General features: G+C 41.3%; 3 protein-coding genes across 11 annotated transcripts; 2 read left to right on the top strand and 1 right to left on the bottom strand.

Annotated features, from left to right (window-relative positions):
* The first annotated feature begins 42 nt into the window (after window positions 1–42).
* kbtbd12 (kelch repeat and BTB (POZ) domain containing 12) lies at window positions 43–4,173 on the top strand. Of its 3 annotated transcripts, XM_020703059.3 has the most exons (8): window positions 69–193; window positions 448–488; window positions 581–807; window positions 899–2,043; window positions 2,125–2,395; window positions 2,534–2,684; window positions 2,794–2,991; window positions 3,072–4,173. In XM_020703059.3, exons 4-8 carry the CDS (start codon window positions 971–973, stop codon window positions 3,239–3,241), a joined length of 1,863 nt encoding a protein of 620 aa, XP_020558718.1. In that variant the 5' UTR covers window positions 69–193; window positions 448–488; window positions 581–807; window positions 899–970; the 3' UTR covers window positions 3,242–4,173. The 3 variants fall into 3 exon arrangements, with proteins under 3 accessions (XP_004068622.1, XP_020558718.1, XP_078803032.1); XM_004068574.5 differs by lacking the exons at window positions 448–488; window positions 581–807 and having other exon boundaries at window positions 43–193; XM_078946906.1 differs by lacking the exons at window positions 69–193; window positions 448–488 and having other exon boundaries at window positions 636–768.
* ccdc36 (coiled-coil domain containing 36) lies at window positions 4,104–8,751 on the bottom strand. Of its 4 annotated transcripts, none has more exons than XM_011474698.4 (8): window positions 8,640–8,751; window positions 8,347–8,411; window positions 8,033–8,183; window positions 5,794–5,930; window positions 5,665–5,713; window positions 5,504–5,582; window positions 5,163–5,278; window positions 4,104–5,070 (listed from the first exon to the last, which is right to left on the bottom strand). In XM_011474698.4, exons 1-8 carry the CDS (start codon window positions 8,712–8,714, stop codon window positions 4,441–4,443), a joined length of 1,302 nt encoding a protein of 433 aa, XP_011473000.1. In that variant the 5' UTR covers window positions 8,715–8,751; the 3' UTR covers window positions 4,104–4,440. The 4 variants fall into 4 exon arrangements, with proteins under 4 accessions (XP_011473000.1, XP_011473001.1, XP_023810522.1 ...); XM_011474699.4 differs by having other exon boundaries at window positions 8,345–8,411; window positions 8,644–8,750; XM_023954754.2 differs by lacking the exon at window positions 8,640–8,751 and adding an exon at window positions 8,606–8,624.
* Window positions 8,752–9,023: 272 nt separating this feature from the next.
* On the top strand, window positions 9,024–16,860 carry c5h1orf159 (chromosome 5 C1orf159 homolog). 4 transcript variants are annotated; one of them, XM_078946909.1, is made up of 9 exons: window positions 9,024–9,224; window positions 10,864–10,944; window positions 11,016–11,100; window positions 12,694–12,789; window positions 12,873–12,929; window positions 13,935–14,069; window positions 15,152–15,177; window positions 15,276–15,300; window positions 15,616–16,860. In XM_078946909.1, exons 2-9 carry the CDS (start codon window positions 10,873–10,875, stop codon window positions 15,711–15,713), a joined length of 594 nt encoding a protein of 197 aa, XP_078803035.1. In that variant the 5' UTR covers window positions 9,024–9,224; window positions 10,864–10,872; the 3' UTR covers window positions 15,714–16,860. The 4 variants fall into 4 exon arrangements, with proteins under 4 accessions (XP_078803035.1, XP_011472995.1, XP_004068621.1 ...); XM_011474693.4 differs by having other exon boundaries at window positions 9,163–9,354; XM_004068573.4 differs by having other exon boundaries at window positions 9,181–9,363.
* The last annotated feature ends 3,704 nt before the right edge of the window (window positions 16,861–20,564 follow it).

The raw sequence follows: 20,564 nt of genomic DNA, 5'->3' as shown, positions 1-20,564 counted from the left end.
TTTTGGGCCAACAGCTCATAGGGCAGCAGCGTCAGAGAGGATGCCTTTGCCTCGCGTTTGCTCAGACCTCGCAAACCTTCTGACTTGCAGTCCTGCAGCACAAACAACATTGAGCCTGGAGAAAAGCATGTCTCTTTGTCGGCTTGCATAGACAGACAGGAACTACTTAAGTCAAGAGAAGCCCACAACTTTGGTGAGAGTTTTTTTTTTTTTTTAACTATCTTCTTGTTGCACATTTTTGTTTGCTGTTGCTGACTTTTAATTTTTCCATGAGTCTGTGGAAATGTGTAAAAATCTTGAAAAATAACTTTGTTTCTGATTATTTTTATGAATAAAATATACGGAATTTCAACAGTAATAAACTCAAAGTCGTAAGGGTTTCTTGAACTAAAGTATTTCTTTGCTTAATCGGTTAATAATTCATTTTCTGTCTGTTTTGTTAAAAAGTTTCATATGGAGAAATCTGCAGGACAGCCCTTTCACACTGGGTAACATTTGGACAACTATAAAAATACATGTTTACAGTTTTTTTCAAAGCACTTTAAAGTCTTCTTCTTTTCCTTTCGGCTTTTCCCTTCAGGGTTCGCCACAGCCAATCAGCTTCCTCCGTCTAACCCGGTCTTCTGCATCCTCTCCTCTAACAGCAGCTACCTTCATGTCTTCCTTCACTGTATCCAGAAACCTCCTCTCTGGTCTTCCTTTAGACCTCTGGAAGCTCTAGACTCATCATCCTTCTGTCTCTGAACATTTGCAAATCTTCTCAGTCTGGTCTCTGACTTTTTCTCCAAAGCTTTAGAGCACTTCCAAGTAAAAGGAACTAAAAGACTAGTATGCACTTTAAAAAAGCAGAGTATGATTATATAATAATCCAGTTTTTTGGTTTGTCTTTGTTTTTCAGAGACAAAACTGCTGTTTGCCCTGGTTGTGAAAGCATCCTGTATCCTCTTGAACTGTTATAGTTTACAGGAAAATGGATCATAGTACCAAACATGGGCTGGTGCTGCTTGACCAGCTGAGGAAGATGAGGGAAGTTGAACATCTGACAGATGTGGTGTTAGTTGCTGAGGGCATCAGCTTCCCTTGCCACAGAGTGGTTCTGTCTGCCTTCAGTCCGTATTTCCGCGTGATGTTCACATGTGGTCTGCGGGAGTGCAACAACAGAGAGATTTTCCTGCACGACACCCCGGCAGAGAGCCTGGCGCTGCTACTGAACTACATGTACTGCTCGGATCTTCATCTCACCAATGCCAGCGTGCAGGGCATCTCCGTTGCCGCTTTTCTTCTTCAGATGGATGACGTCTTCATGCGCTGTCAGCAGCACATGACTGAAAACATGGATCCATCCAACTGCCTAGGTGTGTATTATTTTGCCCGGGACCTCGGTGCAGAGGAACTGGCAGACCATGCTAAGCGCTTCTTGAGACAAAACTTTGCCCAAGTGTGTCAGAGTGATGAGATTCTGGAGCTGGAGGCCCACCAGCTGGGAAAGCTTCTGAGTTCGGATGATTTGAATGTGTCGCAAGAAGAAACCATCTTGGACGTGGTTCTTTGCTGGGTCAAACACAACCCTCTAGGTGATCAAGAGGGACGAGCTCTGCATCTTCCGGAGCTTTTGAGAAAGGTCCGCCTGCCGCTGATAAACTCTGACTACCTGAGAGAAGCTATGAAGAGAAATACTGCCCTGCTAGCTGATGCTGAGTGTCTTGAGATGATGAATGAGGCTCTGCAGGCCACAGCCATGCATCCCGCAGCTGCACCACGCAAAATCAAGCTCCGGTATGGCATGGAGACCACTGACCTGCTGCTCTGCATTGGAAATGACACTTCAGGGATCAGGTCAAGGTATGGTAAATATGCCGAGTGCAGCTTTTGCTATGCTCCATCGACTAGCCGGACTTACTACATCACTTCGCCTCGCTATGGAGAAGCTCTGGGGTACGTGTGTGCTGGAGTCGTGACAGAAAGAAACAACATTGTTGTAGCAGGAGAGGCAAGTGCAAGAAGAATGTCCCGACAGAAAGACATGAAGGTTGAGATCTACAGGTGAGAAGCCTTTTCTACATCATTGCCTTGGTGAACTCATACGTCACAGATGGTAGGCACTGTGTCTCTGATTGGCTCCAGGTATAAAGTGGAGGCTCAAGGAAGCTGGGAGCCCCTGACATCTGCAGAGTACCGCGACTCCTATGCTCTGGGATCACTTGGGGACACCCTGTATCTCCTGGGAGGACAGATGAAGCTGAAGAACCAGTTTCTAATCACCAACAGTGTGGAGCGATGGTCCCTACATGGCGGACCCTGGCGAAGTGCAGCCCCCCTCCCTATGCCTTTAGCCTACCACAGTCTGGTCCGAATGAGAGACGTCCTTTATGTGATGGGTGGTCTCACCCCACAGGTACAAATGTCTCACCTGGCAGGTGTTTAAAGGTCTTAATGTAGTTAGGCACTGTTTACATTTCTTAGACGTTCTGTATGAAACCAGACTAACTGTGTGCGCTTCTCCTCTCCATTCACCACCTCCTCCACCTTTCAGTCGTATCGCATGGACGACGAGCCCGATCGTCTCAGCAACCGCCTGCTCCAGTATGATCCAAACACAAACAAATGGACAGAGCTGGGTCCCATGAAGTACTCAAAGTACCGCTGCAGTGCTGTAGCACTCAACGGTGAAATCTACGTGATCGGTAGGAACTTGGCTCCAGTTTCAATACTAGTCCATTTCTAATCTGACTTTTGTCCATGGATGCCAATCATGGGAACTATTTCTTTTCATTTCCACGGCCTGTCTTGAAGGAGGAATTGGGTGTGAGGGCGTAGATCGTGGTCAGTCACGTCATTGTCTGGATGTCGTAGAGATCTACAACCCGGATGGAGATTGCTGGAGGGATGGACCTCGTCTCCCGTGTCCCCAGCTCTCCCTGCATACCAAAGCCTCGAACGCAGGCGTGGTGGGTGGAAGGATTTACATCTGTGGATATTACAAGGGAGCAGGTAGTGAAGGCCATGTGCAGCGTGAAAATACTTGATCAGGGTTCTAACTGTGACACGTTCTGATTATGAACCCTCCTCAGGTCGACATGACGTTATAACGAAAGACATTTTGGAGCTGGATCCCCAGGAGGACCGCTGGACTGTGGTGGCCCGAAACGCTGTGATGCACGACAACTATGATGTCTGCTTGGTAGCAAACCTGAACCCGAGGGGTCTCACCCCCCCACCTGCGGACTTGGTCAAAGTGTGACACAGTAAGATCAAAGTCTGTGTGAGGAAAACTAGTGATGCAAATGAATGATTAATGCACTTAATGCTGGGCCAAAGCCAGTCAACTTAGTGCTTAGCATAGAGAACAGACAGTTCTGAGGGGTTAACCAACACTTTATATGTTGACCTGCAGTCATTAACGAAACCCTTGTGCTATCGTACGCATTTTGACATTGGGAGTTGGGTCATCTAGACCCACTAGGCAGTGTGCTGAACCTTTTTTCTTCAATGATTTGTGATCTTCACTGGTGTCCATGGATTACATGAAATCTTTCCACCTTTATCCACCTTTGTCATGGTAGGGAGAACACGTCAATGTAAGGGTGGGGTCATCTAAGATAGCACTGTCCAGCAGCTGTCCAACATCCACAAAACAACTAAATGTAGTTGAAACCCCCCATGGAAATAAACAAAGTGCATTAAAATGACGCCTCATAAATATACTGCCATCAACGCAGAGAGCATCAAGTCTAACTGGCTCTAAGTTAGACATTTTTTTTGTTGTCAATTCTATAAAGGAAAGTATAAGTGTTTTACATGTGCTTTCTTTAGAAAATCATTGAACTGGATTATGAATTAAAAAATATGAAATGAATCTAAACAAAAGGAATTTAGTCTCTTTAAAAGTACAGTATATTTAAATGTTTTTTGTCCTTTATATGGAAAAAGTTGTGGTATTGCCTTGTGTTACATAAAGTGTTTTCTTATGTACAAATAAAGCTCATTACTTGTTCGTGGATCTTTAACAGGGAAAGGAAGAAGTCCTTATATTCAGTTAATTATTTTCAAAATAATGTAAAATATGTCGACTGTGGAGCCATTTTAAATCAATTTAACACCAGTTCAGTCTCATGTCATGTTTATTTCTAAGTTGTAAAAACACTGAAGCATAAATAAAAGATTTAAACAGTTTTCAAGGTTGTTTAATGAAACCTTATCAAGAAACGTTAACAGGACTTAAATAAATAAGTGAAGATTTTAGATTCACCACTAATGTTTCCAACACAAATAAAAGCTTAACTTGTACATATTTATACATTCATATTTTAAATAAAACAAAGTGTGGCTGCATCATTCACATTTTGCCCTAAATAAATGATGCTTGAAATAATTTTGTGGGGTTAAAAGCAGATCAATAAATGTAGAATCAAATGTTCTGACACTACTTCTGAACCAGAATCATTCAGAATCAAACAGCTGCCAGAAGCCTCCTGAGGTCTTGGGCTCAGCGGACAGCTTCTCTAGGATGGGTTCGATGGCTGTGAAGCACTCGGAGCCGCTGCTGTCCACAGACCAGCTGCTCAGCGGCGTGATGAAACAGCCCGCCACTCCTCCACGTCTGCTGCCTGGGCTGGGGCTGTCTCTCTGATGCCTGTGGACGGGTTCTGAAAGTCTCTGCGGTTTGTTGCAGCCATTTAGGGGCTGGCGGTTTTCATCCGAGCTGGTGCGTTTGCTCCTCTGGGGAAGAACCAGTGCCCTCTTTTTGCGCCTCCTCAGACCTCTGGCGCCGGGTTTCGTTCTTCTGAAGACCTGCTTGTGGTCTTGAGGGGGCGCCGGGACCTGAAGACCAGCTCTCTCAGGTTGTTTTTGGTTCGACAGCGGCTGTTCGAGGTTTGGCGAGGTCTGGGTAGCGCTGTGCATCGTCGCCTCAGCGGTGGGTTTGGCCAAAAGCTCAGAGGCTAAAGTCTGGAGCAGCTGGACAGCCTCTTCAAGCATGTGGATTTTTCTCTCCTGTTCCTCTCTTATACCGTCCAAACTATTCTTTAAGCTTTGCAGATGGCCATGAAGCTCTGCTGTGATGTCTCCTTTCTACAAAATCAAATCTTCAGTCAATTCTTTTTTTGAAATAAACTGCATTTCTTCTAACTGAAAAGATTTAGAAAACTTTCCTCCATCTTTACCTCCATCATCTTTTCCTCCAGCTGGGATATGACGTCCCTTTGAGAGTTTGCTTTGGCCACCAGAGTCTCAAACTTTTGGGAAATGTCACCGACAAGATTCTTCAGACTGCTTTGCACTGGCATGAATGACAAACCAAAGAGGAGCACTAAACCCACAAAAATGCATGCAGCATCTTCAAAACTAGAGAGCACAAGTCCTCTCAAATATTTGAACAAAGAGCGCCACCTGCTGGTGGTTCACACATGCTGGTCAAGGGGCCTTAGATCAGCGCCACATGCATTCCAGCATTTGTCAAATACATACTATACTTTAGATATTCAATGTGCATTAAGAGGCTTACATGTTGATGCAAAATTGTCGATTTTGTCAAAGACCGCCTGACAGACGGTTTGTTTGGTGCTGGCAACCAATTGGTGAATCTGTAGAACGAGGTTGTGTTTTGTTAAGAAAGCTGTTTAACTGAGAAAAACGATGAAAAAAGGGATGTGTGTCCAAACTTACACTGCAGAGAGTTTCTCTGACATGTTGTGACTCTCTGGCTAAGAAATCACTGTTAGCATAGAAAAAACACTAATAAAAAAAGGTTCAATTGAAGCTTGTTTATTACTATGAGAATGGCAAAATACTCACATGTCATTATTTTCTTTTGTCTTCCTCTTGTCTTCTTCAAACTGATCCAGTGATCTGATTGTGTTGGTTTTGTCCTTATAGTCTCCAAACAGCAAAGGTTTAAGGAGGTAACTGCGGTAAAACTTTGGGTCACTTCCCTGAACAGACACAAAACAGGATGAAATGTGTTTGCGTCATCCATGATGGACAGTTATGCCCCTCACACATGATTATTGTGAAAAACTGAGTACAAATGTATGTGTTTCTTAATTTTCTTTACATGAGGCTAAGCTGGGGTCAGATGAGCCCATTTGTGCCTAACAGTGTGGTTTGATGCAGAGAAAGAGAACGTCAGATGCAATATTTGCTCTGAGGATTCTTCTGGAGAAGAACAGAGAAGGTCAGAAGCTGCATTGTGTCTTTGTAGACCTGGAGAAAGTCTATGACAGGATCCAGACAGAGGAGCTGAGGTTTGGAGTAGAGAAGGATATTGGGGTAGTTCAGGACATGGATGAGAGCTGGAAGACCATGATGGACCATGATGTTTACAGATGACATTTATGTTATATATTTCTTTTGCTTATTTATATTCAGATTGTATTGTTACCCTTTTCTTGATTTAAAAGGTTGACTCTTATTTATGTTGACATTTTGTTTTGTGGTTAATTTCTCATTGTTTTCAGACAAATTTACCACCTGTACTGGGACAACAGATGAAAAATAGCCTTTTGGCTAACTGCGGTGCATTTGCAAAGATGCTTTTTAATGTGCAATGTTCCTGTCAAATAAACGAATAAAACAAAAATGTGAAAAAAACATTACGGTCCGCAGCGAGAGCAGGGAGGAAGAGCAGGAACAGCTAAGGAAGTGGAGCCTAGCTCTGGAAAGGAACGTCAGCTGCAGTAAAACAGAGTATCTGTGTAGCAATGAGAGGGGAGCAGAGGGGAAGAAGATGGAGGTCTTGGGCTCGACAATCCAGAGCAAGCATGGAAAAGAGGTGGAGAGTCATGTGCAAGCAAGCTGGGACATGTGGAGGAAGGTTTCAGGTGTGATGTGTGGCTTAAGACGAACAGCTCATTGTAGATATTTCAGAGATAAATGCAGGGAAACAGGTTGAGATGATTTGGACAAGTTGAGAGGAAGAACAGTGAGGGTTTTGGTAGGTTGGAGCCTAGAGGAAGTCCAATGAGGAGGTTGGTTCATAGTTGAAGAGAAGGAGGAATGACGGTGGGTGGATGGTGTGAGTGATCCGTTTCATGGCTGTTGAGACCAGAAATGCTCTGCCGAGTGCGTTCTAGTATTTCTCTTTCTGAGATGCTCAAGCTAGCCGTAGCTCCCAAAACATCTGCTGCTTTGTTCTGCAAACATTTGACCACTGGTGTTTAGTTGAACCTGGTGTTAAAGCCAATTTCCGAAGGAGATGTTAAAATAAAAGTTTTTGTAAAATATAATATTCCTTCATTTGTATTTTTTGTAAAATAAATAAAAAAGCAGGGAGAAAAAAAAATCGATTAAATCAAAAATCGAATTTGCAATGAAAGAAAAAAAAATCGAAGATTTTATTTTTTGGACATGTCGTCCAGCTCTAGTTTCAGGTGTTATTTTATGCTGGTTTTTTTCAGTTAAGTAAACACTGTATCAACTTATTCATGTCTTCAAAGATTTCTCCCTGAAATGGGAAAATGTATTACTTTGTTTTTTCAGGACCCCCAAAAAACAAAAGGTATTTTTTATAATAAATTTATTAATTCTTCTGGCAAAATTCTACATACATAAATGTAAATTCACTAATAAAACACCATACTTCCCACAATTCATTAAAGATGTAACTTTTTACATAAAATCAATATCCTTTTCCTCCAACAAAAAAGCTCTCAGAACTATTGAAATTTGTAACTCTCTGCAAATATTTACTGAATCGACTCCCCTGGCTGTTTAACATTGTTTGTGTTGTATGTTGATTGTATGTTGTATACTGCATTGATTGTTCTTCATGTTGTATACTTGCATTTGTTCAATAAAGTTATTTAAAAAAAAAAAAAAAAAAAAAAAAAAGGAAAAAAAAAAAAAAAAAAAAAACACTGTATCAACAACTTCTTATTTTATGTTTCTTTGCATTTACCTTCATATATCTTTCAAAATCTCCCCACAGTTGTCATTAAAAGTAATTTTAGACATGTAATTGGTTCCTGATACATATCAAAATTTAGGCCTGGAGCAGCCGGCTAAAAGAAGGAAATGTTTCAACTCTCAGACTCACCTCTTGTAAACTTTGCTGGGAGTTTCTGGATGACAGACTCAGATCCTGGGATGTGTTCTGGGAATTCTCAAACCAAAACTGAGAGCCAAAGAGAAGCTGAGAATCTGTCAAACCAGTATTAGAGCCATTTCTGTCCATCGATTTTCCTCCACTGTAGGTTTCATATGAACAAATGTACACCCTTTAACGTATTGTGCATGCTCTTTATAAAAAAATATTTAAACTACAACTTTTTGATTTAACAACAGAAATTAGTAAGAAAAACAAAAAGAAATGGCTAACAGTCTATGCCAATTAACAAAATTTAGCAACACCTGGTTTCCTTTGGAATTCCCAACGTTTGCTTTATTTTTCGTATGGCACTCATGGCGTTTTTTACCTGTTTTAAAGAGAATAATGTGACAGAACACATATGATCTCAGCAAACATCACCTGAACAGAGAATTGAGAGGATAGCATAAATAGTACAGCTAGCTAAATTAGCATTTCGTATTATTTAAACAAAACGTTTACTCTAAAAATATATGATATGGTTGAACATAGTCTAGTGGGTGTGAAATAGAATTTACAAACGTTTAAAAAAAAGAATTAAAGGCGTTAAAATTACTAACGAATCCCCATGAAAGTGAAGAAAAGCCGGCAGAGGTCGCTTCGAATTCCCGCCCTCTCGTGCTGCGTTCATGGACCGTCGGAAACTATTTAATGACCTGTTCGTCTCACTGCCTTCCTTGCAATTAAATTGCTGTTTACATTTTGAAACAATTTTTCTAAAGAAATTGAATCACAGATTCTATGAATCAACATTCCCTTCAAAATGGAGTAAAAATAGGGATCAATTCAGCTGAAGTAAGATAGATTTACAGCATCACCTTGTCAAGATTTTTTCATCAGGATTTGAGAATTTCATTGAGAGTAAGTGATGGGTATTTGCATGAAAATATCAGGAAGGACGTTAAACATTTATAGATAAATGATATGACATTTGAACGCATTTTAAACATCGGGACTAAAGAAAAACTAAAAGCTTTCAAAGCTTTTAAAAGACAGGATGTTGGGTGGTTGTGAGGACGGTGTAGTGAGCGGATATGTCCGCTAGGGGGCGGCAATGCGGCGGAGGTAACATCAGCTGCAGGAAACCAACGAGAGAAGAAGCTAGCACTAGCTAAACGGTGCATGTTCCTGTACTACGGAGGTGAGTTCATAACAAACCCGGACAAACATGTCAGTGTTGTGAGGTAATCCTGTACGGCAGACAAGACCTGCTGCGTGACGAGACCGCACCCAGGAACCCGGCAGGAGCGGAGCCACTTTTTTTTTTCTCTGTGAGTGAGGTAACTTTTTTGTTTTTTACAGTGGTTCTCTAATTCATTCATTGGAATTGAATTTGATTTATTATTTGCGTTTATGTCGTATTTTCCGCTCATGCGTGTTTCTTTTAGTCGTGACTGATGTTAGCTAGGCGGTTGCCTTTGATTCACTAAATGATGAGCTAATTTCTCTACATGAAATAGAAGATTCTTCTTCATTGAACACAATTTGACTTTCCCAGAGCAAAGGTGATAAAAGTTGTGTTGAACTTTGCCTGTTTACATTTCAGAAGGTGTGTCTTAACAAATTTTAAACTTAAGAAAACATTCAGAACAGACTTGTGGAGTTAACAATTTAACAACAGGCTTGTGTTGTGCTGATCACAGTCTGACGGCAGCTTTTCTGCCTATTAAAAAAAGCTGCTGTTTATTATTTAGTTAATTAGGAGGAGACTTTTTCCTCTTTCTTCTTTATTTCTATAGCCCCATATTTACAACAATAGTCGTCTCAATGGCAGTAATGCCAGTAATTGTGTAATAAACATGAATCATAAGGAACATAAAGTCATAGAATTCAATAGCTGATGGTTAAACTAAACTAAACTAAACTAAACGGGGCATCCCTGCCCTTAGAGCCTCCTTCTCGGTAAGGAAAGACTCCTAAAAAGAAAAATGAATTCTGGATAAAAAAGAAACCTCAGGGTTGTCCACATGAAGGAGGATTCTCCCCCAGGACGGACAGGCGATGCACCAGAACTCTTAGAGGGAATTAGCTAATCTAACTCTACAACCACATGTTTAAATAGTCCAGTAGATGATCTTTATCCAGATGGAGTTGGAGGACGGCTGGGGGCCCGAGGCGAGTCAGAGGCAGGGTCCACAGCCAAATTTAGGAGCCACAGTAGAGACGAGGTACACGGTCAGGTACAGGGGCACGGAATCTGGAATCAGACGGACAAGACATGACTCGCACTGCACCAAACAGAGGGATGGAGACCTAAATGATAAATAATGATCAGGAATAGAGGACAGAACCCCAGTGCACCATGCGTTCCCCAGCTTCTGGTAAGGGTTAACCTTAGGGTTCAGGTCAAGGTTAGGCTTAAAGAGGTGGGGGGTGTCAGTGGTCTGAGCGTACAGTCGTGGATAAACTGTAGTAAACTGTAATTCATTTTAGCAGTTAAATTTAACAGAAATTTTTTTTTTGTTTTTGTGGCCATTAAGACATACATTTATACACTGTAGCTTTTAAATATCTACACCAATGAATTGAATCTTGACAGTGTGGTATTTTTCTATATGCATAACATTTGTAGTTTATTTAGCTTTAGACAGCTGCATATACAAATTCCCGTCAAAATAAATGCATCCTGTGTCAAATGAGTGACTCAAAGCATTTTTCTTTAAAGTCAAAGAGCTGCAATAAAAGGAAAGGAGCCTCCAGGACACCAAGGGAGACTTTTGGATGCCTCGTTCTGTGGCTGAGCTATTCATGTCTAACTTAAACTATGCTTTATTTTGAAGGGTCTGGGAATGGCTCTCTCCTTCCTCTTGGTTTTAGCCGCCACTGTAATCCTCATAAGACCCGAGACGCCCGTAACAAAGGTAGAGTGGACGTTAGCCAGCGTAAGAGCCCACATTCCTTCTGCGGTACCAACCCAAATGTCTGCTTGCAGGCCCTGCATCACAACTCGCTGGAGTGCTGCGGGGAGAAGCAGCGACTCAACAGCTCCTGCTCCAATGACACCCACTGTGAACCAGGTACGGCTTTCCTGAGCGGACCAGGAAAGAGCCAAGTATTCTGCTGACCTCTGCATTGGATCATTTCTCCTGAGTTTAGTTTATCTGCAATTATGTTTATTCTACCGGTAGTTAGAAAACATTCTTTGCTACAAATCATTTATGGTTGCAGGAAAAAGTATTAAAGCTTTAATGTTCACATCCTCCAGCAAATATCCACAAATCTCACAATGGTCCTGCAGTAATGTGTCTTTTTTTTTACACACAAATGTATTTTTACTGTGATTAAACTAAACTTTTAAACATATCATTTTAAAGATCAGAGTAAACCTAAAGTAGTTGATCATAGTTACTGTATATTATCATTCTCAAGTAAAGAAAGAAAATAATTACAGCCAGGACCATAAATAGTTGCACAGAGACACAGTAGAGAAGGCATTTTGACACAACTTATGTCTTTTTAAAAAAAACTACAATGATTGTTTGTTTTTTTTTCAACAAAGATTAAGCCACATCAGTTAAAGCTCTCTGCATTTCATTTATTAAAATATCCGGTTGGAATTGAAGCTTAGAATCATCATTTCATACTACGGCTTTGACAAACCATCTACCTCAGCATTGAAGCTGCACTGAGGAGGACCAAGCTGCAGAAAACCTCTGAATTCGATTGTTTTTTTCCTTCGTTTAACCAGGAAGTCTCGCCAAGATTTAAATCCCTCTTTTTGTAAAGGATGCCATGGCCAAGTGGCCTGAGCAACAATTACTACAAATAAATTCATATAAATCAGGAAGATAAAACAAAAATGGAAAAGGTAAAGACAAAGATAAGCCAGAAAGAATCAAACGGTATTGGAGTAGTGCAGTCTAATATAAAGTCAGGACTATAAATATTTGGACAGAGACACGTTCTTTCTAATTTAGTTTCTGTTCATTACCACAGTGAATTTGAATTAAAACAACTCAGATGCCATTGAAGTGCAGACTTTCAGCTTTTATTCCATGGGTTGAAATAAAAGATTGCATAAAAATGTGAAAAACTAAAGCATTTTTAAACGCAACCTCTGTACTATGAAGTGGCTACTGTGAGTAGGGAAGGAATTTGGACACAACCTCAGGTAGTGCACTACATAGTGCCCTATATAGTGCGTTCACCATTTTGTAGTGCTGTCCAAATTCAGTGCCCTAGAAATTTCCCAGAAGTCTCTGTGAAAAACCAGTGTGCATCATTGCTCACTAGATTAGCGAATATAGACCATAATGCATTTCGTGGGAACAATTTTTTTAAAGAAAATTTATTCAAATGTATTTTTTTAATAAACCATCAACGCTTTTAAAATCCAGGGCACTACATAGTGCCACACTTTATCATTTTTTAGTATTTAGGGGTTAGGGTGGGAATTCAGACACAGTAATGGTATATTTATGACTCTTAATGTTTTTACAGTGGGGGTGCATGATGGTGTAGTGGTTGGCTCTCTGGCCTTGATTTGGAGCTTCCAGAAATGGTCCGATGTTAGAAAGTTTGATCTCAGCAGGGTTTTCCGTCGTTTGGATTTGGACGTGGATGCAGAGAGAGGATGAAATGTGTGAATCTGCTCTTGAATTCTCCTTCAGGGTGTTTCTTTCGTGTTCTGGAGAACAGCAACACCGTCTGCATTTCCTGCGACTCGGCTGCTGCGTTCCTGGAGAACGTCACAGTCTGCACCTACAGTAAAAACCCTTCCTGTGGTTTTCTACTCTGAGCAGAGACGCTGAAACCGGGTTCTAACGTGCCGTTGTTTTGTCCTCTTCAGACTACACGGTGGAACGCAGAAATCACACAACAGTAACTACTGTCATTCCTAAAATTGGTGAGTAAAGGGTCCATCAAAGCTCCATCACCTCCGGGTTGTAGTGTAGACCTAAAGGACGGCATTCCCTCGCCATATCGCCATCAGTGCAGTTTTGCATGCTATTGTTTTTGTTGTGTTTTTTTTCCTACAGTGGACTGTGTTCTGCATCCTGATTGGCTGCAGAGCCTGTCAATCAGTCTCCTCCGTGCCGTGCCTCTGGTTCAGCATGCGTTCAGTTTGCCAAATCTGCAGAAATCTTCACTGGCGATCAGATCTCTGTTTTCATTCCATAAAACTAAGACATATTTTTCTTTGAGGGTTTGAACTTTGAGAGTTTAAAGACGAGAGGAAAGAGTGAAAATGTTCATGTCTGTCTGAGGAAAGAGTAGAAAGAAACGACTATAATCCTACTTTGTGGATTTAGGCTGCGGCGTGTTATTTTTAGAACATAACCCCCGCGATAAACAAGGAAACAGTATATTATGATCATCTTAAGGGCTGCACGATATGAGGAAAACTTACGATATGCGATATTAGAGATTAATATTGCGATAACGATGTGATTTGTGGTCTATAAAAAAATAGAAAAATGCCAAAAACATCATTCCCATTTCATTGCAACAGTTTAAAATTACACTCCAAATGACCCTCATCGACAAAGGTGACAAACATCTCACATAATAGACCTCCATCTGATTGGTAAACAATGGGAAGGCGTCCATCTGATTGGTCAACAGTGGGAAGGCGTCCATCTGATTGGTGAAAGCATAAAGGGATTTATTTGATTCGTTAAAAGCATCAAGCTTCCATAAGATTGTTTTAACACATTTTGGGTTTACGATTTATTGCGATATTCGCCGTCTTTTGCGATATGCCTATTGCAGAGCTGGATATTGCGATAACGATAAATTTGCGGTATATATTTAGCAGGCCTAATCATCTTAGATCTTTAGCTCGTAGAAAAGTTTGTCTTTTGCTGTAACTGTGGAAGTTTCAACTGTTGATTTAGCCGTTTCTGCACAGGAGGACCCGGTGTGGCCGCATCTCTTCTTCTAGGAACCCTGTTGATCAGTTTGTTCCTCATTCTCTCTGTGGCCTTATTCTTCTACCTCAAGCGCTCCAGTCGACTCCCAAACATCTTCTACCGGCGGAACAAGGGTAAGGCTGCTTCCCGCTCCTCACATCCAGCGCTGGGACATGGGAAAAATCGACTTGTTGTGCTGTGTGAGGCAGCCGGCTGCACAAACACCGGGTTCAAACCCGACCCAGATGTTATCGTCTTCATTTTTTTCAGCTAATCTTCGTGGCATTGACACATCGTTTGGTTCTGGCCCGTATTTTTTTTTTCTTTCCTTGTCATTTAATTCAAAAACTTGATTTTGGATATTTCTGCTGCCAACCTTTTTTTTTTTTTGCAAAGTGTTTTATTATTTCAGGACCGTTTGCTTGGTTTCTGTTCCGCACTGAAGCTGCGTAGAACACTTTAAATGCAGGTTCTGTATTTAGAGTGTTCTTGAACGTCTCACGTTACCTGTCCAAATGCAGGTTCTTAAAACGTGTGCGTTTAGCCCATGGTGTTCACTCTGTACCAAAACGGAGAAGCTTCTGCTTTTTTTGTTTCTTCTTCTACTCTTTACTAGCGCATGTCTGCCACCTTTAGTTAGAAGAGGCTTGGTGCAACATGTCAGAGTGGTGCAAATCTTGTGTATGTCACTCTAGGCTTTTTCTTTCACAGCTCTATTCCGATACACGATAGACTTGGTGTCATAGAATTCCGGCCGAGTCCAAAACACAATTATTTTTATTCTCCGTGATCCATTTTCAAACGGTTGGCTCTTCTGTGAATTAAAAGGAGGCGTCATCCATACGTCACTACTAAATGAGAGTCCCTGATTGGTCAAAGTTGGACCTGCATCCCGTGTTCATTGGCCACGCGGTTTGTGTGTTGAGGCGGAAAAGCGTTGTAAAAACTTGCGTTGCGACGCATGAATGTGAGCGTTTTGAAAGTGGCAGCCTGAAAGCGCATTAATGCACGTTGACATAGTGGGCGGAGTTAACGTAGCTTCAGATGACCCCGTCAGCACCTTTAGATCATTGTGTCAATCTGGGTTTTAAGCAAAATGTGCATATTCTTTCTGAATGTTTTTTGTGAAGTATCTTAAGAAAAACTTTGAAAAATATGGCTGCCTTGCTAGGGAGCAATACTAAATAATTTTCATTTCGGTTTTTTTTTCTTTCAGCGTTCATTTTTCAACCAAGTGAAACTGTAAGTTGGTTTGAAGCTAAACAAATTTAAAAAAAAACATTTAAACCATCAAAGGCTCAATGTTTTTCATCTTATCTTTCTGTGTGTTTTTCCTAAAGGCTGTCATGATTCCCTCTTCATCAGGTAAGAATTCTCTGTAGACTTTTACTTTGTGATCCTGCTGAACAGGTTCTAGTTTAGCGGGGGTGTCAGAATCCAGGCCTCGATGGCCGCTGTCCAACATGCATTCCAACCAAACTGCCAAACGGCCTGGAGACTCAGAGGTTGACACCCGTGGATTCAAGTCTCTGAGATTGGAGGGTTTGTGGCGTTCAGGTTTGTGGCGGTAGCAACAGGCCTGCAAATGACGAGACATAAAAAAACCCCCGTAAACGGAAAGCTCCGATCTTTGCACTTCTTGTCTGCCGTCGTCTAACTTTTGCTCTCTATCCTTTGCAGTGCGTAAGCCGAGATATGTTCGGAGGGAGCGGTCCTCTGCGGCTTCAACGCTGGACCGCTCTGCCACAGCCGCCGCCACCAGAGTTCACAACGTGTAGAAGGAGACGCGGGAAAGGACGCTTAGGTTTGAATGAGAATGAAGGACGGGAGGCTCACCCCATGGCTCAAGCTGAGCTGCTGCATCCACGTCTGTGCTTTTGGTTTTTAAGCTCAGCAGCAAGACAACTGGCAGCTTTTCCTCTCAGCAGTGAGGAGAAAACCCATGAAAACCAACCACTGCAGCTCCTCCATTCTTGGTTAAAATGCTTTTTGACTTTGGTTTGACTGAAGTGGAGGCTTCTTTTCTTTTCTCTCTAACTGACCGAGTCCCAAAAGGAAGGTTTAGGAGCTGCTCGGCAACAATCGCATTTTTAACAGAAAAAAGACGACAAATCCAGGTAAACTCAACAGCAGCATTTTATGTCGCTGCTGTCGTATCTGAAGGAGGTTTTTGTCGCTTATCTGGACTTTCTTTCTGTTGTGCTCCTTTATCTGTGCGCTGAGGTTCTGCTAAATCCGCCGTCAGAGTTAACCACGCGGAGTTATTAATGCACTGTGTCGATGAACAGATGTTTTTATTTATTGTTCTGGAAACTAAGATGAATGTATTTGGTCTGTTGAACAAACCACACAAGTGTCATAAACTCCACAGTGGAAAGTGTCTTTTTAGCCATATGTATAGAAATGTATATTTTTCTCCAGGAATATCCGTCATCCCGCCAAACTGTTGTCAGATGTTCTAAGAAAATCTGCAATTTCTCGTGCACTTTAGCTGACCACTCCAGCAAGAACACTATTGAAGACATTCTGGGAATATCTTGTAGCCATGAATGACCCTTTTCAAAATAAGAGCGTTGCCAAACTAAAGACAGAAGTCGTGGCGATGTGCCATTAGGAGCTTTAAAGCGTCTAAGCCTCATAGGTTTGGGACTAGTCCTTTCTTTTTGGGTGTATTTATAAATATTGTGCTTATGTGTCAGTTTGTTTTAGTCTTCTGTAAAGAAAATCCTGTTTTTACAGTAATTAGAAGTGAAGTAGAAAGCAGAAAGTGTCATTCCCTCATTATCTGATGTTTTAATGTTTTACACTTTTTTTTCTTCTTACATGAATGACTAGTTTTTGTATTGAAGCACATATTCTGATGCGAGGCAAGAAAGTTCTTAAGTCATGTTTTAATTACAGAAATAAAGCTCCTTTGCAAAGTCAGCTAAAGGTTGTTTTTTTTAAATCTGCAATCTTATGAAGGATGCATCATTTTTTACGGCGCCCCTGACGCGACACTAAAAAATAAATGACTTGTCCCTCATTTTGTGTAAACAATTCAGCATTTTGTGAGCCTGAAAAGCTGAATTGTTCTACTTATTTGAGGGAACAAGTCATTTATTTATTTTTCAGTGTCACGTCCAGAGCTCCGATTTTTTTTGGCACTTTGAATATCAAATATGACATTTCAGTTGAATATCTTAAATTAGTTGGATTTTTTAGGTTTATAAATCCTCATTCTTAACCCTTGTGCTATCCTCTAACCCCACCCTTACTTTGACGTGTTCTCCCTATCATGAAAAAGGTGGAGAGGATTTCATGTAATCCATGGACACCAGTGAAGATCACAAATCATTGAAGAAAAAAGGTTCAGAGCACTGTCTAGTGGGTCTAGATGACCCAACTCCCAATGGAAACCCTTGTGGTATTAACATTGGGAGTTGGGTCATCTAGACCCACTAGAAAGTGCGCTAAACCTTTTTTCTTCAATGATTTGTGATCTTCACTGGTGTCCATGGATTACAAGAAATCTTTCCACCTTTATCCACCTTTGTCATGGTAGGGGGAACACATCAATGTAAGGGGGGGGTCATCTAAGATAGCACAAGATTTACAGCAATTTTGAAAAAATATCTTTTGGATTGAGACACAATAGGTTTATTTTAACATAACGATCAAGTGCATCACAGCGGACACACATGACATCATCAAACACAGATCAGTCCATCATTCCAGTCCAATGTGTGGACAGACTTTGAATTTAGCAAGTCATGTGACCATCCAGTGTGCTAGAATGTTCTAAGAATGTTCTCTTGTGTCGAAGTGTCCTTGGGCAAGACACTGAACCCCACCTTGCCTCTGGTGGGAGGTTGGCGGCAGTGGAGCCGCCATCGGTGTGTGAATGAGTGTGTGGCTGGGTGAATGGGACTGTGACTGTAAAGCGCTTTGGGCCTTTGGAAAGAGGGTAGAAAGCGCTATATAAGTATACACCATTTACCATTCTCTTTGGATTCTTTGGATGTGGAAAAACAACAGTGGGCTGAACTTTAGGAAACTAAAATGTGAATGGATTTACCATTCATTCCAGTTTACTTGTTTGTTTTGACACAAATTTCATTTACACTTGATGATCTGGAAGAAATCTGGAAAACTTCACTGTTCAGTAGCAGGAATTTCTCACTGCTGGAAGTTTGGATAAAGATGATCTGGATCAGCCTTAAGATAGTGAATCAGATTTAACTGGATATTGAATATTGACTATGAATCGGATAGTCAGCCACAAATTATGATATAAATTGAATCATTGATTAAATCTTAACACTTATTTTTTTATAGGGAAAGTTTAACTTTTCAACATTAGTTGGTTATATTCATGTAATGGTACAATCTACGAAAAACGCTGCTTTTAAATTCAATTAAGGTAATTGAATTCAAATTTCAATTATTTAAGTTTAAAGGTTTTAGGGTTTTTCTGGCACAAACATGTCTACATGGCAAAAAAAAAAGTTTATTTTATATAGAAATAAACCAAAATGCACAACGCCAACACAAACGGGCTTCAGCTCTCGTCTGTTTGCTCAGTTGTTGGAAAGAACAAGTTAAAACTAAAGATGAATAAATAAAAAAAGAAATTAAGCAAAACGCACTGTTAACTAAGGCGTTTCATCGGTGCTGTGCATTTCCTGTTGGGTTACATCAAAGTACTTTCAATAATCTGAAAAACAAATGCTAAATCTGTGCATCCTCCTACTGCCATCAGTTGAAAATTATCACTGAAAAATATCCAAACTTTTATTGCAACTTTTCGTCACAAATCATAACGTTCTGCATGAAATCCTGGAGGGACAAATCTGTGTGCAGCACAGAGGCTCCGCTCTGGTTCTGACCTGAACCAGGTTCCTGTGGATCCCACGATCCCTCTGGATCATCAGGATCTGTGCTAATGTGGGAGAAAGGGAAAATATAATGAATGTGGAAAATAAAACAGGAGGGGGGCGGGTTCAAACAATCTGGTCCGGATACAGCAGCACCCCCTGCTGTCAGAAACACGCTGGTGCAGGTGACGACAGAGGATTTCAAAGGATCAGGGATTTTTTGAGTTTTTCACATTAAATTATTTTAAACTGATATCATTTTGTAACTTCACTCTTTTTTCCCACATTACTACAAATCTGAACACAGAAACACCGCCTGCCATGTAAGTTGGCCACATGCTGGTGAAGCTGTCCTTGGTGATGCTTCAATTTTGTAGTTTCCTCTGGAGATCAGGCATCAAAGCTGGGCTTCCTCGCAGATTTATCTCCATCTGTCCTTTTTCTCAGCTAAAAATAAATCAATAAAAATTAGTGAAGCTGCTCTGGAGCCTCAGAGACCTGAGAAACAAACAAGCCCAGCCTGCTGCGTCAACCACTGTGGTCCAGAGATTTTCATGAGATTATAGGCATCACTTGTAAGCTCTGGTCTGTACAAGAGGAGGAAAAGCATTCAAAGGCTTCAATCGCAGGAGGGAGTTCTGAGAATCCCTCAAAGTGTCAAAGGCTTCTAAAACATTTACATCTACAGATCCTGGTCATAAAGCAGCTTTGTTAGGGAATTCTTGGGTAAAGAAAGCCATTACAAAGTAAATTTAATTGCAGAAGGGCTGCAAAAGAAAAAGAAAAACATGGTTTGTTATGCTGTCAGACTTCCAGCTCCAAGCCATTCAGTTCCCACAATCCCTCAGAGATTAGATTTCTACTGAAAGAAAACGAACATTTATTACAAAGCACCGTTAGAATTTTTAAAAAAGTCCCAAAATCTATTATAATCCATTATAAATCTATAATTTCATCAAACTGAAACTGTCATTAGGGAAAAACCATCAATAGTTCAAAGGCTTAAAAGCGTTCCCCCAATATTTCATGTAACTGAATCTCCCCATTGCAACACCATGGTACGGCAAGCAAAAGGAATCGTTTATCAGGAAAAATGCCATAAAGATCAGCAATTTGGCCATCACAAACGCTGTTTTTACACAGGTTTTAAAGGTAGCACGTCATCTACGCAATTTTGTCATTTCTCAAGATTGGGGTAAAAAGCCATTTTTATCACATACAAAACCCGGCGTCTGTTTTGTTGTCATACAGGTGTTGAAAATGCCAGTATGTGAAAATAAGCATGATTACATACATAAAGTCCTTTCCTTTTGCTGACTTTGAGTGACGATATTGTTTTTTTTGTTTGTTCAGGAGGGGGGAACCCCGGGGAAAAAAGGGGGCCCACAAGGGGTGTTGTAAATATGGCCCGACCAGGCTCGGCCACAGTTGGAAATTTGGCTGGGCCCAGCGCTCAGGGGCAAGGACCAGGACCCACCCCCCAGGGACCCGAACACCCCCGGCCCAGGTGCAATGTGAACCCCCCCACCGGGTGGAGAGAGCACCGCCGGGCCCAGGAAGCCGGCACCCAGGGGACACGGCCGCCGTTTGGTCCTAGGTCCCACCTTCCTTGCAAAATGTGTGTGTGTGTATGTGTGTTTGAGAGGGTGTGTGTGTGCATGTGTGTGTGTTTATGTTGGAATGTATATATTGAAGGGGGAGGGGTGTGTGTACTAAGGGGGGTGCAGTTAAAATTGGCGGGTAGGGCACTAAGGGGACATCTCCTGATTACTC

The sequence above is a fragment of the Oryzias latipes genome, chromosome 5 (genome assembly GCF_053564925.1).
Source record: "Oryzias latipes strain Hd-rR chromosome 5, Olatipes_Hd-rR_3.1".
NCBI lineage: Eukaryota > Metazoa > Chordata > Actinopteri > Beloniformes > Adrianichthyidae > Oryzias > Oryzias latipes.
This window is presented reverse-complemented; position numbering and strand designations above follow the sequence as displayed.